At 42.5% G+C, this 19,841-nt stretch overlaps 2 protein-coding genes across 2 annotated transcripts; one reads left to right on the top strand and one right to left on the bottom strand.

Annotated features, from left to right (window-relative positions):
- Positions 1-5,869: 5,869 nt before the first annotated feature.
- On the top strand, positions 5,870-12,193 carry ctso (cathepsin O). The gene is made up of 8 exons (XM_080843373.1): positions 5,870-6,140; positions 6,332-6,443; positions 6,719-6,864; positions 7,465-7,632; positions 7,912-8,033; positions 8,655-8,818; positions 9,487-9,579; positions 12,018-12,193. Exons 1-8 carry the CDS (start codon positions 5,952-5,954, stop codon positions 12,050-12,052), a joined length of 1,029 nt encoding a protein of 342 aa, XP_080699499.1. The 5' UTR covers positions 5,870-5,951; the 3' UTR covers positions 12,053-12,193.
- A 994-nt stretch (positions 12,194-13,187) lies between these two features.
- tdo2a (tryptophan 2,3-dioxygenase a) lies at positions 13,188-18,887 on the bottom strand (the record flags this gene model as incomplete). The annotated part of the gene is made up of 12 exons (XM_080844070.1): positions 13,188-13,350; positions 13,857-13,947; positions 14,168-14,247; positions 14,436-14,493; positions 14,698-14,809; positions 15,145-15,252; positions 17,023-17,209; positions 17,423-17,550; positions 17,899-17,969; positions 18,234-18,324; positions 18,505-18,601; positions 18,853-18,887. The coding sequence occupies 12 exons, from the start codon at positions 18,885-18,887 to the stop codon at positions 13,188-13,190; spliced, it is 1,221 nt and encodes a 406-aa protein (XP_080700196.1).
- Positions 18,888-19,841: the final 954 nt, after the last annotated feature.

Raw genomic sequence — 19,841 nt, 5'->3', positions numbered from 1 at the left:
GGTAAAAATGTGTTTTATTTTATCAAGTGTAGCTTAACCAATATTCCTATTACTGTAAGGCAACCAGCTAATGTTGAGCACCAACTGAGTTGTTTGCTAGCTAGCGTTAGCTAGCTGATTTGACCATAGGGTATGAACATGTTCATTCATCTGACACTAGGCTAAAGTGTTAGCGAAATCCCGCTAGCCACAACTAACATAATGTAACAGCATACAGAGTACTAGTATAATCTTAATAATTAGCAGGTCGATAGCTAGCTGGTTAGACCACAGATTTCCTTTTGACACCACTAGACTAGCAAGCGTTAGCGAAATCCCATTAGCCACTATTAGCAAACTCAACTAACTATAATGCATGTTGAGTGCTTGCACAACATAACTTGCAGATGGCTGTTTAGCTAACATAAATGTACATTATGTGTGCAATAATTATCTTAAGTGTGTTATTCAAATGTTCTATTGAAGGATTTGTGCAATTGATACATTTCATTTTTTCTTTCACTTATAATGTTATAATTGGGGGGGTGGGGGGGCGGGGGCGCTCGGAGGGGATATCGCCCGGGGCGTAATTCCATGCAGAACCGCCACTGCTCCTGAATCATCAATCATCACAGTCCAAACATATGTGAGATTGTCAGACAACAAGGGAGTGGGAGGACTTATTTGATTTTGTTCAGTAGAGTCAAGTAAGACTGCAAAATAAGTTAGCTTTAGCTAAAGATATGAAACCATACCTCTCTGCTCCTCCCTCCCTCGACTGTGCTTCTAAGGTGGGATTGTGGTTTGTATTTGCAAAGTTGCATTAAGACAGCAACCCAGTGTCAAGCCACCCCCTTTATTTATGAAACAAAATGGGCAAATATGGGGAAGCCCCCTTCAACAATAGTTCTACCTGCACATTAATGTGGGTCTATTTCCTTAAATACCACATTTGCATTGGCCTACATGCTTCAGTGCTCTCAGAGCATTTATAGAGTAGACAGAGAGGACACTCACCGACAGACTAACAGAACTGACATCATGGCTGCTGTCACCATCGTCATCTGGACCCTTGCCTGCTGCATGACTGGTAGATATGAACCCACACACGATCAGGCTTAATATTTACTATCTCGTAGAGAAGCTGAGGTGAAATCGATGAATTGTTATTTGAGTTTATTGGGAAAATGTCATTTCAAACCTTCTGCATCTGTTAATCCTTTTGTCTCTGTGTATTTCTCTCTGCAGGGTCGCTTGGTCAGGTCACTGTGACCCAGTCTGCTGCTCAGTCAGTCAGGCCTGGTCAAACCGTCACCATTGACTGTAAACACACACCTGCTGTGTTCTGTGCGGATGATGATACCAGGACTAAATACTGCATGTCCTGGTTCCATCAAATTCCCGATGAGGTTCCTAAACTCCTGATACACCACACATCAGACAGAGCCTCTGGAGTTTCCTCATAGTGAGTACACTACGCATCGCATTAGGATTTCTTTCTTCCTTCCATGTATCTCACTCTTTCCTAAGACCAGTGCCTTGTTCTAAACCCACTATTCATCATTCATATGTGTGACCCTAATTTAATATAGATCGAATAGATGAAAGTTTTAGTGAGGCATGCTGAGAAGTTGTGGCTGACTCAGTTTACCTAGACATTATCAGAGGCGTATTTCCTTAAAGACCACATTTGCATTGGCCAACATGCTTCAGTGCTCTCAAAGCATTTATAGAGAGGACAGGGAGGACACTCACCAACAGATTAGCAGAACTGACATCATGGCTGCTGTCACCATCATCATCTGGACCGTTGCCTGCTGCATGACCGGTAGATATGAAACCATACAACACTCTTAGTACTTCATGTATTTGGACAAACTGTAGTGAAATAGCTCATTAATCATTTGATTTGATTGGGGAAATGTAACTTCAAACCTTTTCAATCTGTTATTAAATCTGTTGTCTCTGTGTGTTTCTCTCTGCAGGGTCGCTGGGTCAGGTCACTGTGACTCAGTCTGCTACTCAGTCAGTCATACAAAAACCTCCCTCAGAAACTGCACTGTTGCAGCTGAGTGGATCTGCAGGTGCTGAGGGGTGGGAGAACCAGAGACACGCTTCACTTCCTGCTGGTTATATGGTTCAGAAATAGCAGACCTGAGATAAACGGTCCTGCAGATTTTTATCAGCACATACTCAGCTGTTTCCATCAGTGATCTTAGATACTCACACACTTCTGCTACTGCCTATTAATCCAGAGATAGTTATGGGGAGTTGTTGTATAGTGTGTGTGCATTATTGTGGGTAGATGTGCGTGCAGAAACATGACTCTCCCCTGTCTGGCAAATGGAATGTCTTTGAGTGTGTTTTACTACTGGGGAAAACATAGTGCTGTAGGGAAAATGATCCGATCACAGGATCATTTACAGGAAATTCTCCAGAAATCACAGTATCATGCACCAAAACATCACATTGATCTGAAATGCACACACTTGTAATGTGTTTGGGCCCCCACCTGATTATATTATTACATTGTGTTATTCTACCACCTGAGAAACATCTCAAGGCTGAGACCCTCTCTTCCCAAACATGCTGCAGAAAAGCTGGTGCACGCATTTATCAGCTCCCGTCTGGACTACTGCAACTCTCTGCTGGCAGGTCTACCAGCAAAAACCATTCAGAGGCTGTAGTATGTTCAAAACAGTGGTGCCCGGGTTCTCACCCAGACACGGAAATCTGAACACATCAGTCCTCCACTCCCTCCACTGGCACCCAATCAACCAGAGAATAATATTCAAAGTCCTACTCCTAGTTCATAAGGCCATAAACACCACCGGTCCTGCCTATCTCCAGGACCTCTTCACCCCTCATCTCACATCAGGGACATTAGGTCCAGACACGCAAACCTGCTTGCAGTTCCCCGGACAAAAATGACCAGAATGGGAAATCGTGCCTTCTCCTCGCTGGGGCCACGACTTGGCAACCAGCTCCCGGAGAACATTAGGGCTTTGGATTCCCTCACTACTTAGAAATCACACCTCAAAACCCATCTATTTATCAAATAAAAGAATGAATATTAATTAATTTATGTCAGTGCTGGAGTTTATGCTTTGCCCATTCTAACATGACCAATTCATAAGTCCGATTCATGATTGCTCTGTTGTGTCCAGACTCATCTGGACAGTTGTCAGGCAGGTACAAATACATCTTTATATTTCTTTGAAGTAATAGCTTATGTCTGATCACATAGTGTGTGTGTGTGTGTGATGCGTTTATTTGAAAGAAATAAAGAAACTTCGCCATCTACAGGATAAAGAGGACCATAACAATTTAAGACTGTAAAACTATAGGTCATAGCTTCCATGTACTGTACATTGTAAAGTTTGGCTGTGTTAGTTGTTGGCTGAAATAAGTATTTTTTTGTTCAACGTTAATTTTTTTTTGGTAATAATTTGTGTGTGCGTGTGCATGTGTGTGTTTATTTATGTATATTTCTCTTCTTTGCTTCTCTACATTTGTTTGTTCCAGACGATGGATGGATTCACTCTGCACAGTGAAAAGTGCAGAACCAACAGAAGCCTGTGAAATTGTGCATTGCAAACTGTGTGACACACACACACACATAGACAAACACGCAAACACACACACACGCACACACACACACACACACACACACACACACGCAAACACACACACACACACACACACACACACACACTCAAAAATGACTGATTGCACACACATGAAATTGTGCATGGCAAACTGTGTTGGGAATATCTGTGTGCTAATGAAAAACTCACACATGGCCTCGGCACTCTAGGAAAGATGGAGAGAGCTGTAAATCAGCACTGAGATGAGGTCGTCTTCAGGGGGGAATGTCTTTCATTCACAAGTCTGCCTGTAGCGTAACAGGGTCATGGGGTTATGGGATGCCCCCCCGCCACCACAATATGCATTTGCCATGACTGCAAGATAACACACTGAAGGACTTCAAGTGTCCAACTGATCAGGGACTGATAAAACAATTACCTGGATGATTTAGGTTAACTTAGTTTGCAGTACAGTTCAGCAAAAGAAGATTTTAAACTGCATATGGTGCTGGAAGTATTTCAATAACAGGATATTGCACACACAAGACAATGCTGATCTGATTACTTTCTCACTATCCATAATTGATCCCTTGGATCATTATTACTCTGAATCATCAGCTTTTGTGGTTATAATGTAATTGAGCCATTGCAGAACCAAGGGGCGGTAAGCCTCAGCTCTCTCACCCCACACTGTCTGCAGGTCAACGGTCCACTGTTTGCTTTCTGTAGTGCTGTTCATAACACTCCTTCTTGTTACACTAGTACATTCATTGTGTTAATGAGTATAAATGCAGGAACATGAATGCACAGACAAATGGTACACATGTGTCCGTAAAGAAAGAGCATTTGTGTCATCTAGTGGATAATAAATGACCCAGCTGGTCAGTTATACTGATGTCATTGCTTTAAAGGAACTGTATTTAAATATAACAAATAACTTAGATGTGCTATAAGGGTCTGCAAGCTTCTGTCTTTCTTTTTCTTGTCCATAGTGATGACCACAAAGATGATAACATTAATCCCATGTCTCCTGTAGTCCAAGGTACATAACATTTTCCACTTCAATGAAATCTGAAGTCTAGCACTTTATTGGTAAAGGTGAATTGGCGTCTAGCTGGCTCTTCATCGTTAAAGGTGAAATGTAAACGGTGAGGTGATTTGCCGAAGATGACCTAAACAGTCCGCTGTGGGTGGAAGCGTTTACAAGATGATGACACTAGTGCTCTTAAATGAGAGTCTAAAGAAAGACTGCAAGTTGTGCAATGCTTACTTGACAGTTTTTATAGTTTGAATTCTGAGCATCACCAGAGGGAGATGGCTTTTTCCCAATACTGTGTTATGGGTCAATGCAGGCGCTGTATGTGTCAAAATGCTCAGTCTGTTTGAAGCCATTTCAGAATCTCCTCATTCTCTGTTTGTAGAGATATTTTTCTGCAAAATTTAGGATGGCTGTCGATCGTAATGACTACTGCTTGAAGCATCACATGAAAGAGGCTTGGCAGAGAACTTGTCTATCCGCAGCACTTATTTTAAGCTGGCATCAATCAAATACCTGTGCCAAATATGTCAAAAGTAAAATAAACAAAAAGAAAAGGAATTCAGTGACATGGCAAGGGTTTCTAAAAAGCAAGAGATCTGAGGTGTTTACATCTTAAATCTGTCACCTGCCTCTCTCTTTTATAATAATCTTCTGCCGCCAAATGATTCTACACAGTACCACTGCATAGGAGACATTCATGAGGGGTTGAAGGAGTGGCAAAGATAAGCACTGAGTAAAATTGTGAAATCTCTCCCCTATTCGGGAAAATTGACCTTTTAGGGCAGTTTCTTGAGATAACTGAGTACAGCTGAAGAGAAACCAAACAAAGATGAAATTGAATAGGCCTAATTAAGTAAATGTTTGCTAACCTACTTGAGATAATTAAACTGCAGTCAATATTGAATAGTTTAATGTAACACATCCAAGGTCCATCATCCATCTGAACAATACCTCCCCATAAAATCATGGTGTGGCCTGGTAACAAATGTGAAATACATGTGTTTCTTACCTGAAAAACTGACTCATGTTAACAGTAGGTCCTATTAGGTTACATTTTGAACAGTTGAACATTAATACCCCCCCCCCCAACAACAACAACAACAACAAGGTGTTAAAAAGGGCAGACGTAGTGCTAGACTTTGGTGTCTTGTCCAATTTGAGAAAATACCCTCTAGCTGTAAATAAAACTATCTTCCGGTACAGCAGGTGGCAGTATAAAATCAGAGCTAAGCACTGCTTTTTCGTAAAGTGCTAGTAGTAGAAACACACATGCATACATCGCACTTTAATTACTCTGTCTTTTTAGTTAATTGTAGGATATATTATATGTATGGACTATATGTTAAATGGCGACATTTGCCGTTTTACTTTTGCTTTTGAATCAGAGAGTGGATTTCAACACAGGAAATGACCAGCTCCCAAAACCTGAAGGAACTGAAACCAACTCGTCTTCAGAGTTTGATCTATCCAGAAAGAGATTCCAGTACACGTACACCAGTCTGGAAGAGTATTCACAACGTAGTCTCAATTTTGAAGTAAGATGACCTTAACATAATTATTCAGCCTTTATGTTTGCATTTATTCCTTAACGAGCACCTAACATGTCGCTGCAGACTTCATGCAACGACACCAAGCGTCATTATCTTTTAGGATAACGAACATATTTTCTTCTAGTGATGAGGCTAAATCTGACCGACATCTCCACCTTCATCTTCTTTCCCTGCAGAACTCGCTCAAGAGACACACATTTTTGAACACACAGCCCAACGAAGCCACAAACAGCTCGGCCAGATATGGTGTGAATCAATTCTCCCATCTATCACCCCAGCAGTTTAGAGGTAACAGGCCTGCCATGTGATGCAGCACCCCTTAAATGTTCCAACATGACTAGTTGTCAGGGTTAATGTTTTATTATACCAAAATCACCAATTAATGACTGCTATAAAGCTTTTCCTTGTGTTGTGTGTCATTCTTCAAATTGACTTCTTTCTATCTCTCTCTATCTTCATCTCTCTATCTCTATCTTCCTCCCTCTCTCTATCTTCATCCCTCTCTGTCTCTATCTCTTCCTCTCTCTCTCTGTTCCTTTCTCCCTCCCTCTCTTCCTCCCCAGAGCTGTACTTGCAAGCCAAGGCTGAGGTAGTCTCTCACTATAATGCCAGCAGGCTGAATCGGCACAGCCGTGTTGTCAGAGAGCTGCCTGCCCGGTTTGACTGGCGGGATGAGGGGAAAGTGGGGCCAGTGCAGAACCAGGGGGCGGTAAGCCTCAGCTCTCTCACCCCACACTGTCTGCAGGTCAACGGTCCACTATCTGTCATTTCCTTAGGAAAAGGCCTCCCTTATCTTTCTGTAGTGCTGTTCATAACACACCTTCTTGTATCGCTGCTAGTGTTTATTTATTATGGGTCTTTCCCTGCAAAGCAACATAATACACTGCTGTGATAATCATGCTGAATTACAACATTATCAATTAAGGATGTTCATCATGTTTACAGTCCCTTCAGAACCTTCAGCTTTGTTTTATTAGCTCCATATCATGGAGGAAGGTGTCATCAATCCATATTTTTTCAATGTAAATAACTAGCTAAGCAAATTCAATTAAGTAACTGACCTAAATAATAATACATAACATGCCAAGGAAAGAGGGAAATAAAAGAAAAAAACAGCATTATTATAGTATCAAAGAAAATTTATTTTTAATTTTGATTTAAATGAATATCAGAAGTGTTCTAATATGACCCTTCAGAATCCAAATTTAGTTTCCTGATATGAACAACACATTGAACATCCTCCAGCTCTAGACTGGAATGACAATGTTTGACTTCCTGATTCACCTGCTTCCTGGTTGGCCCATTGCAGTGTGGTAGCTGCTGGGCCTTCAGCATTGTTGGGGCGCTGGAGTCAGTCAGAGCCAAAGAGGGACACCCCCTTGAGCAGCTGAGTGTCCAGCAGGTCCTCGACTGCTCCTACAAGGACCAGGGCTGTGAGGGGGGCTCCACGGTCCGAGCCCTCACCTGGCTGAAGAAGGTAGAAGTCCAGTCAGCTTTTAGTGGCATTTTGTTTTATTTTCTATGAAAACATAAAAACAGGATTATTTGATGAACACAACGTTTGGAGCACACAAGTATATTTATTCAGGTCAATTAAAAAATATGTATTATTCAATGATTATATCTTTCCTATTCAAAGTCATTTCATGGATGAATTCCTAGACAACTCAGAAATGTCTAAGTTTGTAAATGTCTTGAATTATAACTGTGTGTGTGTGTGTGTGTGTGTGTGTGTTGTGCCTGTCTGTCTTCAAAGACCCAGGAGAAGTTGGTGAAGAAGTCTGACTATCCCTATAAGGGAGTGTCTGGAATTTGCCATTTCTTTGCTCAGTCACATGAAGGCGTTTCAGTGAACAACTACATGACCCAAGACTTCAGGTATGGTCCAGTGATACCTCACCGTTTCAGAAAGGACTGATAGCTGAGAAAGAGGCACATGTTAGATATGTCATGATCACTATGTTTTATTTATCTTTTTCTTTTGTAGGGGCCATATGTAGTCTATGACCTTGAAAGCTGTGTAAAGGGTGTGTGTGTGTGTGTGTGTGTGTGCTGTGTAAAGGTGTGTGTGTGTGTGTGTGTGTGTGTGTGTGTGTGTGTGTGTGTGTGTGTGTGTGTGTGTGTGTGTGTGTGTGTGTGTGTGTGTGTAATGTCCGCGTTGCTGTGGTGATGTTGAAACTCAGGGTCAGGCTGATTGATGTGAGTGTGTACCAAGTCAGGACACAGACAGGTGAGAGGCAGACAGGACACTGACCTCAGTGCTGTCCCTGTGCAGAGCAAAGGTCCTGTGTGTGTGTGTGTGTGTGTGTGTGTGTGTGTGTGTGTGTGTGTGTGTGTGTGTGTGTGTGTGTGTGTGTGTGTGCGCGCGCACACGTTTACTTGCATGTGTGTGGGCTGTGGGCTAAGCACCTGTGTCCTATGGCTTGAACTGAGCAACGGAACATTTCCAGGGATAACTTTTCTAGGGTAAAAGAGTGTGTGTGTGTGTGTGTGTTTCAGTGGTGAGGAAGACATCATGAAGCAGTGGCTGGTGGACTATGGACCGCTGGTGGCTACCGTAGACGCAGTGAGCTGGCAGGACTATTTGGGCGGAGTCATCCAGCATCACTGCTCCAGCCGCAATGCCAATCATGCTGTACAGATCACTGGATACGATACCACAGGTACATACATACACACACACACACACACACACACACACACACACACACACACACACACACACACACACAAACACTGGTGATGTTGTTAGTGTACACACATACACACACACAGGTGATACTGTTAGTATATACACACAAACACACACACACACAGGTGGTACTGTAAGTGTGCAAACACACACACACACACACAAACACTGGTGATGTTGTTAGTGTACACACATACACACACACAGGTGATACTGTTAGTATATACACACAAACACACACACACACAGGTGGTACTGTAAGTGTGCAAACACACACACACACACACACACACACATTTGATGCTGTTAGTGTACACACACACCACACACACAGGTGACACTGTTAGTCTACATACCCATACACCAACTAATAAAACATCACACTCAACCATGCCAGTCAAAAAGATTTGGCACTTTAGGCCCACACACAAAAAAAGGTCTACTAATGCAGTACTCTGGAAATTCACATACACATGCATTCACCAACACACAATATTAAGTATTCCTTATGTCTACAAGATTTGAATAGTTACAATGTTTTCTTACCTGTGTAGGACCACAAAAAATGGCATTTAAAGGAAATATCTGTATATTGCTGCTCTGAGAATCACAATAATAAATGTGCTCTGTGTGTCCCAGGCGATGTGCCGTACTGGATTGTGCGTAACTCCTGGGGCACTTCCTGGGGCATGGAAGGTTATGTGCACATCAGGATCGGAAGTAATCTGTGTGGTGAGTGTAAAGCAGCACAATGGAGTTTTTGGCTTGGAGCTCCCCCTAGCCGCTAAACCTAGCGAAACCTTGCTTTCCTCGATTATGATAAACTAGCGAGTCAACAACTTTGCTCACACAGTTAAACATCAAGGAAGTGCAAGACAAGACAAAGCAGGACAGAAAATAAACTACTTACTAATCCAGCAGAAAGATGGATAGCTCTGAATCGAACTTGTATCCAAATGTGTTTTTCAGCTCTCGACAACAAGTAAAAGCTGTTCCGATATTGACTAGGGAAAGAAAAGTAAGCAAGTTGAAATACCTCCACCTAGGACCGGGCGGCTCCAGAAATCCCAAATAGTGCGGTGATTTCCCTACAGACCCCCGATGGCAATGGCGGAGAGGCCATTCTCCATATTAAAAGTAATTGTAGTGGCACAATTTTTTTTCAAGCTGTTATTTTAAGGTAGAATTGTTACATAATGTTACTTTAATTAGTATTAATTCTTTATTTGGATTGACAAGCAGGACGCATATCATTGCAAGATGACCAAATATGACTGTAAAAAAGGGTTCTTACAGCAGCAAAGAGCCAGTTTGTAATATGCACAGCAGGGGTAAAGTTGACACTAATGTTTCAAGATGAAGAGGCTACCTAGTGTAACTGATGCTGAGCAGTACAGTCGTGGCTAAAAGTTATGAGAATGACACAAATTTACATTTTCACAAAGTTTGCTGCTTCAGTGTCTTTAGATATTTTTGTCAGATGTTACTATGGAAGACTGAAGTCTAATTACAAACATTTAATACGTGTCAAAGGCTTTTATTGACAATTAGTTGAAGTTAATGCAAAAAGTCAATATTTGCAGTGTTGACCCTTCTTTTTCAAGACCTCTGCAATCCGCCCTTGCATTCTGTCAATTAACTTCTGGGCCACATCCCGACTGATGGCAGCCCATTCTTGCATAATCAATGCTTGGAGTTTGTCAGAATTCTTTTTTTTTTGTTTGTCCAAACATCCTCTGAGAGCAACTTCTCCCAACCAACCAGGAACAGTTAGGTGATGAACAATGCCTTTTCCAGCACGATGGAGCACCTTGCCATAAGGCGAAAGTGATAACTAAGTGGCTCGGGGAACAAAACATCAATATTTTGGGTCCATTGGCCAGGAAACTCCCCAGACCTTAATCCCATTGAGAACTTGTGGTCAATCCTCAAGAGGCGGGTGGACAAACAAAAGAAAACTAATTCTGACAAACTCCAAGCATTGATTATGCAAGAATGGGCTGCCATCAGTCAGGATGTGGCCCAGAAGTTAATTGACAGCATGCCAGAGCGGATTGCAGAGGTCTTGAAAAAGATTGAATTTTTGCATTAACTTCATGTAATTGTCAAAAAAAGCCAGTGACACTTATTAAATGTTTAAGCAATATAGCACGAGTGGGAGTGGGGTAGGTAAGGGATAATCCCACGGGTGGTGTTCGGCCGTAGCCACCGTGGCCGCAGGCCGAGTGGCGTAGGCAACAACACCCGTGGGATTATCCATTACCTACCCCACTCCCACGAGTGCTATATTGCTTTTATAAAACAATTCTACCGTCAACAAATTAACATTTCAACACGAAGTTATTGATTAAAAATGGTTTATTTCGCCATTGTTTCTCCGCAACAAAAAATTGTTTCATTGTCAACATCTTGGTTTGGAATTTTAAGAATTTTGAATTAACGGTTATCATCAACGCGAATATTTCATCGCAGAGTGATTTATTATTAGCTGTGAAAAGTCCGAAACTGTTGGTATGTTGACGGATAATCCAACTCATGGAACGTCTGTCGTCCAATCAGAAACAGCTAAATAACGCGATAGAACCCAATTGTTTTATAATTGTAATTATACTTCAGTCTTCCAGAGTAACATCTGACAAAAATATATAAACAGCAAACTTTGTGAAAATGCATAATTGTGTCATTCTCAAAACTTTTGGCCACGACTGTACTTGACTGGTGGTTGCAGGCATTACACAGACACACACACACACACACACACACACACACACACACACACACACACACACACACACACACACACACAATCACACACACACACACACATAGAAGCATTTGTGGTTAGACTGTGCCAAAGCCAAAGCATAACATCGTTTTCAGAAGAATACGGTTCATTATCTGTATCTTCATGTAGTCATTGACGTTAGTTAGTGCTTTAGTTTAGACTGACAAGACACCAATTGGGAAAAGTACCTGCATAAAAATGATTACAGCAGGGACAATACTTGAAAAAAATGAGCCCCCTTCATACAATTAAGTTTGTTGTCAACCACATGGTTGTTTTATGTGTGTGTGTATGTGTGTTTGTGTGTGTAAGTGTTTTCTGCGTGAAACATCCCTCTGTTCTCTCCCCCTTTGTGTGTGTGTATGTGTGTGTGTTTGGACCTCAGGTATAGCAGACACAGTGGCGGCTGTGAGTGTTTGATTTAGGCAGTGGCCTAAAGGGACAGTGAACCAGCAAACTTGGCACTTCATCAACGGAACCAAATGTCACTTTACTTGACCTGGTACCATGACCTGGTATTACAAGGTTTTACATATTTGGTATTTGAAGAGGTAATGGCAACAGTGCATGATAAAAGGGATGTGTGTGTTTGTCTTAATGAGCCATCACCCTTTATTGAGATATTGTAAAGATTGTTTAATTTTCATAATAACTTAGTATACAATACTTTCATACAATGAATTTTGAATAAAATGTAACCCTTTTTTGTACTTCAACAAAACTGTGAAGTGAGAAACTGTGTATTTTTTTTACTGAATCCTATATGAAAACATTAAAACATCATAATAACATTGCAATCATCATAATAACATTTTCAATGCAATGTAATGCAGTGCACAGAGGCATTCAAAGTCATGTCTTACTTAAAAGTCATAACAGTTACTAGCAGTTCGTACAAAATGCACAAAATAGGCACAATATCAACCAATATCAGTAACATTTTTATGTACAAAAAGCTCACCTTTGTCAATCATTGAAAACCATTTAAAAGCATTAAAAAAAAAGCATACTGTGCACAATTGTCAAAAGTATGTACATACATATCTCTGTGAAAGTGGGCAGTGCAAGCTGTTTGGTTTTGAATGATTGGGTGTTCTAGTGAGTCATACCACCAGAAATTTGAAGAGTATAGGTGGGGTGAAGGGAGGTTGTCAGTCTTGAGTGCAAGGTCCTCTGTTTGATTCTGGTACCATCACACAGCGAACTCTCTGCACCTTCAGCGACCTTTTTGCTCTTTACTCTGTTTGCTCTTTTCCACAATTCTTGGCATATTCTATTGCTCTCTCTCTTTTCATTCTGCCTGCCTTAACCTCTGAGCCCGCCCCCTTTGCCTTTGATCCGTTGGCATCTCTTATGATACCCCCCCCCCCCCTCTTTCGCCCCCCCCCCCCCCCCCCCCACTTGCTCTCTTCCCTCCCACGTCTCTTTCGCTCTCCTCACCCCCCCTCTTTAGCGCTCTCCCCCGTCACTTTCGCCTTTTCTCTCTCTCCCTCTCTCTCTGGCTCAACTCCATGGTCCCCTCTCTTGCCCCCTCTCCCCCTCCTCCGTCGTGTCTTTAGTCGGACTCGTCGCTGCTGCTGCTCCAGTAGGAGCTGTCGCCGCAGGTGTCTGCAGTGAAGAGGAAGGGGTGCTCTGTGGGGTTGAGCTTTGGCACCCAGTCTCGCGGTACCAGGAAGGTGGCCAGGTTAAAAAGGTCCACAAACACCTTATAACGGTCGCTGGTGGGAACAATGCAAACACAACTCTTTAAACAAGACACAAAGACACTCCAAATGACTTGACATGATTTCTTGTGAGAATGTAGGTGTGATTTTGTGTGTAATATGTTCTGTTATGATTAGATGGCAAGTTTCCCTGTGTATATTTTAAGTGTTTCAAGATAAATATATGTGGAACAATATTGTTATTTTTAAGATTACGCTTACTTTGGGGGGCATATTGCCTTTCTGAAGTTAGAATAGGGAACAATGACAGAATATGAGTGTGAAAGAGAGTATGGGAGTGTGGTCTGGTCCCTTTATAGGGTTGGGATGCTTCTGCACATTGTATATTATATATCCCATTATATATAACGAAATATGAAGAGGTGTTTCACAATATGGTAACATTGGGATAAAAAAATCTATTGTGTGTGTTCTTTGTTCTGGGGAAATGGTGATGGCGTAAATCACTGTGGTGTAGGGTGGTGTTCCTGAGGTGGACGTGTTGACTAGGTTGGCCTTACCTGACGGTGGAACGAAGGTAATGGTACCCTGAAGATCCCCCTGTTCCCGCCTTACTGCCAATCATCCTGTGCACCATGCACACATGGTTGTCTAGGAGATGACAGAAATCATAGTCACTTAGAATGTCTCTCATGCACAGTGTTCCTTAATGTTATGAGAGCACATGGTGAGGAACTGTATCAAATAGTTGTATTCATTTTGGATTATTAATAGTTGTTATATTGGATCATTCATTTCCTCATTAAGATAGTACATTCTAGCTTCTATAATTAGGATTATTCCACATGTCTGATATAGATGAGATGCCTACATCTCCATTTGGTCATGAGGGTGTCGATGTCCATCAGAGATGTCAGCAGCTGGAAGGGCACCTGGAAGCGAGGCTCCTCTCTGTCGGCACACAACAGGTGAGGAGTTAACAGGTGAGAGGACATGTTAAGGGTGACCAAGTGAAGAGGGAACAGGTGAGAGGACATGTTAAGGGTGAACAGGTGAAGAGTGAGAGGACAGGATGAAGAGTGAGAGGGGAGTGAGTCTGAGGGGTGGGTTGACAGGTAGAAGGAGGCAGAACATCTCACCTGTAGAAGTAGATCATAAGAGCGCCCTTCAAGGCTTTATAGGACAGTCGCCTCTCACCTACAGAGAATAGACAGAGAGAGATCTGAAGACTTTAATCATGTTGATCAACCTTTCAAAGCATGTACGTATATTGTGAGGTAATTAGTGATTTGGATTATGGATTGGAGTCTGTGTGCGCATGTGCGAGCGTGCATGTGTGTGCGTATCTGTGACTGTGTGTGTGTGTGTGTGAGAGAGAGATGAAGAGATGAATGTCCTCACCTTTACTCACGAGGTGATCATGTCTTTTCTCATCAAACAGGGATGTCAGCACGTCTCTCTGCTTATTGAACTCTGCCATATGTTCATCTTTATCCTCCGACTCTGGCTTTCTCTGTTCAAAAGTAAAAACACTGCAGCTGAATCCATGCTATCTGATCTTCAAAAGAGTTCCATATAAATTGTTATGTCAGCCTACTTTTAATTGCAGTATTAGATGCATGACTTAATTCATTCATTAATTTACTTCAGTACTTACACCATTGTTTCCATACTCTGATTAGAAATGCTACCAAAAAGTGTCACTGTTTGAATCTGTTAAAGGCTACAGTACTACAAACCATCTTTGTAGTCAGCATCAATAATATTTTGCTTGTGTCCAAGTTAATCTATAGCTGCAAGAGACAACTTTGCGAGCTGGTTAACGAGTATCAGGAGGTGCTAACAAACCTCTAGTTTCTCTTTCTCCATCTTTAGTGCCTTTGTAATGTTGACTTCCAGTTTCCCCCAGAAGTTAAAGCCGTTCTCCTCAAGACCTGGGGTGCGTTCAAGCCATTTCTGCAACCCAAAGAAAACAGATAATAGGCACAAGACCTAGGGCAGGATTTAAAAAAATACTGACCTCAAAGGTGTTAAGAAGACTAATGTTAATATGTATTCTATTTTTGCACATTCTATGGGGCAGCACTCTTTTTTACGTTTGGTATTAATGAGCAAAACATTGTCCAATAAATACCATTCTGCACTGAAATAATCCTGCTAATTTCTCATTGTTTTGTTCACACATTGGAGCACCTTGTTGGACAATTTCAGATGTATACAGCCACAACATAGGCACTTGACAAGTATGTCTAGTTAACAATGAATTCATTTACATACTAAACTGTGTGTGTGTGTGTGTGTGTGTGTGTGTGTGTGTGCGTGTGTGCGTGCGTGCGTGTGTGAGTGAAAGAGAGAGACAGACAGAGAGAGATAGAGGAAGACTAACATGGAAGAATTACATTAGATAAAAGGATAAATGATACATTATTTTGCGGCGTCGACTGCAGAGCATTTTACAGCACCTGCTGTCTGCCTCTCCTTTCACCTTCTCTTACTTGGGAAGTCCCTTCTCTCTCTCTCTCTCTCTCTCTCTCTCTCTCTCACTCCTCCTCTTCTGCTTTTCCCTCTCTCCCCTGTTCTCTCCTTCTCCTCTCCTCCTAACTTGCTTCAGGATGAACTATGTTTCTTTCTCTCTCCTGCCACCCAATCCCCAACCCCACTGTTACAACTGTCTCCAACATGTTACAACTGTCTCCAACATGTTACAACTGTCCCGACACATTACAACTGTCTCCAACATGTTACAACTGTCTTTGACATGTTATTATCAGGAAGATGATAAATTCCTTGTGTTATTGCTTGTGAACTTCCTACAGGTACATAGCCGGGTGCACTACCACCATCATACGGATACTAAATAACACAACAACAACAACAACACAGCAGGGTGCACTACCATCATTCTGGCACTTAACAATCATGACACTTAACAACAACAACAACAACAACGCCTTTGTGAGCATTTCACTGGGGTGGGCAAGTGTTTCATTGAATTAGGCCCATGACGCCTCTAGAGGGCTCAACAGTGGTGTCTGGCGTCCTAGTCCCTCCCCCCTCCATACTCCTAATGTCTTAGGATACTACCAGAGATACCAGAGACAACAACAGACACCCCACAGGAAGGATACACCCATGCATCACTGAGAGACAATAACTGACACGCCACAGGAAGGATACACCCACGCATCACTGAGAGACAACAACAGACACGCCACAGGAAGGATACACCCACGCATCACTGAGAGACAACAACAGACACGCCACAGGAAGGATACACCCACGCATTACTGAGAGACAACAACAGACACGCCACAGGAAGGATACACCCACGCATTACTGAGAGACTTGTCCCAGTCCAGCTGGGCTTTTCAACCATACTTCTGCCCCGTAGATGAAGGTGGCTTTAAATATGCCAAATCCAAAGATCCTGCAAAGTGTCAAAGTATGCCAGCAAGAACATTGATAAACCTCTACCAAGCTGGTCATCGGTAACTCCAAAATTCCTTTTCCATACAGTGCTACAGTAGACTAAAGATGTATGTTGTATGAAGTTTATACTGTATATGAAAACGTGTTACAACTGTAGCTGTTCCCCCCTTTGAAGACCAGCAGGCTATGCATAGTGCATGTGTGATGTGACCTTGAGTGACCCTTGACCTCTGTAGGCCTCTGTTTCATGGCTAACCTGAGAACCTGTGGGTCTTTGAGCTTATTAAAGGCCTCTACCTCCACCAGCTGTATCAGCGCGGGCTCCTGCTCGGATTTGAAGAGAAGCTCACTTTCCTTCCCGCGGAAGTTGTCCCGGTAGTGCCGCCGGTTATAAGGAACCCGCAGATTGTCAGGAACACCGATCTTGTTCTCGAGGAGACGGAACTGCAGACTCTGGAAGCCAGAGGCCGGAGTCAGGTACTCCCTGGTTTAGTAGATACGCACGCACACGCATACACACACACAGACACATACACAGAAAACAAACCCACAGTTAAACACAAATAAGTCATTCACCCAAAAATACGTACACACAGGCACAAGTTAGATTTAAAAAAAAAGAACACATCACAGTGATTTTCATTTTTTTTAGACCTACGTGTTCAACAAACAAATAAAAGATAAATAATCTACGAACCTAAAGTCAAAAAAGTCCAAAGCAGTCATAGTCTCCAGAACATTAAACTGGTCGACCAGGAGTCTGAAGATCATGACGATCCTGTGGATGCGTGTGTTCACCTTCAGCATGTTGCGCTCATCCCGCACCTGGAGACAGTCAGGACTGATCGGTGATGCCCACTCATACTTCCACTTTTGACTCAGAGAGTTAGAAATGACTATGACTTATCCATTGTTATCCAGTACACAAGACGGCATTGGTTAGGGAATGCTGAGCATTAGTCAAAGATGCAACTTGCATCTGTTACAATGTGAGGGCCTTCGCTTTGGAAAACAGATTGTGCTCATTTACAATACAGTTAAGTGGTTAGCAGTGGTCAAGGAAATGTGTAAATGTTTGGTCAATTTAACTACAACAGCCGATATGCCTGACACACACACACACATAAAGAGAGAGAGAGAGAGAGAGAGAGTGTTAAATGGACAAAAACTCACATGTCCTCTGATGAAGATGTCCCTGACTGAGTCTAGCTCCCATAAGATCTGCTTAAACCACAGCTCATAAGCTGTACCCAGGATGGAGAAAACAATCAGTTATATTTGGCCCCTAAACTTGACCCCAAATTGAGATTTCCGATTTGAGAATGGATTTGCTTAGTATGATAGCATGCCAGCTACCAGATGGCCACATGTGGTGCGAAGATGGCACTAAAAGTTGGCAACTCAGTTTCTTTACTATGCTCTACATTACATTACAAATGAAGAGAAAGTGGTTCTAATATGATGGGAATAAATAAGATCTGTTAGTGTAGAGCAGACAGGCTACCTACCTTGGTGAGTAACTATGAACAGGTGCTCATCATGAATCTTATTGCCTTTTAGTTCACTCTGTAGAACTTGAGCTGTCACAACCTTATCCAGCTAGACACAAACAAATTAACAGCACACTCTTAGTTTTGTTGAAGCACATATTCAGAGAACATAATGGACTGGACAGTCTGGACACCATTGTGAGCATCTCTAGGGGTTAATAGTGTCTGTGTGTCAGTGTGTGTGTTTATGTGTTTGTCAGCTGTGCATGTGTGTGTGTGTGTGTTTTACCTGCAGGTAGTCTCCGTAGATGATCCCTCCTTTGCTGGCCTTGTTAGTCCCATCCTGGGAGTCATCTCTTTCCTCCTCGTCCTTCAGCTGATGTCGGCTGAAGGGACACGCACACACAAACGCACACGCACACACACACATGCACCCGCACACCACACATGTACAAACACACACAGACACGTACACCCATACACACATACACACACACGTACACACGTACACACACACCCACACACACACAAACACAAAAGCTCTGCATGAGTCAGTGAGTTTGTGCATGTCTAGGTCATGACAGGCATGTAAGAGTGGGCCTCCCCAGGGGTCGGGTCCCTGTACAGTAGTACTCACATGTCTCTCTTCGCGAAGTACGGGCATCCACTCATGGCTCTGCTGGATAAAGGGTCAATACAGACAATAAACTCTGTCTATCCCTTTCTCTCTCTATATCTCTCTTTTTTTTCTATCCCTCCTCACACTGCCTCTCTCTTTCGGTCTCTATCACTCTCCTATCTCTCGTGCACTCTCTGTCTATCCCTCCAACCCTCAGACGCTCTCACTTTTTCTCTATCCCTCTCTCCGTTTCCCTCCTGCAGAAAACCTTTTTCACCCTCTTTTTTGTCTAGTCAGATAATGATGTGTGCAGGCCTTTATAGGCTCCCTTCAAATGGCAAACAGCCAATCACCATCACCCCCCCCCCCTTTCTCTCTCTCTCTCTCGCTCTTTCTCTCCCTCTCTATCTCTCACTCTCGCAGCACCCCTTGAATGTTCCCACATGACTAGTTATCAGGGTTAATGTTTCATTATTCAAAAATCACCAATTAATGACTGCCATAAAGCTTTTCCTTGTGTTGTGCCGTTTGTCATGTTTCAAATTGACTTTCTCTCTTTTGCTGTATCTTTCGATCTGTAACAGTTGGACCATCTGAAGTCATGCCAGTAGAAATTCCTGCGCCCTTGGAACAAAAATATTTACGTGTGCGTGCCTTGTAGTATGTTTGCACTTACATGGTATTTTTTTAAATTCCTCTGGACAATGTCTCATACAAGTGTTTGTTAACACATTTTAGAGCAGTGTTTCAGTGCCAGCGTCATGAGGGAGCACCGCTGGACTGGGCATAGGGCATGGCGGGCATTTGCCCGGTGGCCTGAAGCCTTTTATTATTTTTTTTTATTCATGCCAAACTCGCGTCTAACGTAGCAGGCTACGTTCACTTCAATGCAGGCCACATTAAGTTAAACAGGCGGATATGCCCGCGGGCCCTGGCCTTCAAGTACTCTAGCTAAAGTTTTTAGCGCTAACCTCTTTAGTTACAGAGTTAGATGTCTCGACAACTAT

Source organism: Sprattus sprattus (assembly GCF_963457725.1).
Source record: "Sprattus sprattus genome assembly, chromosome: 8".
Taxonomy (NCBI): domain Eukaryota; kingdom Metazoa; phylum Chordata; class Actinopteri; order Clupeiformes; family Clupeidae; genus Sprattus; species Sprattus sprattus.
The sequence above is the reverse complement of the archived record's forward strand: the minus strand, read 5'-3'. Positions and strand labels throughout refer to the sequence as shown.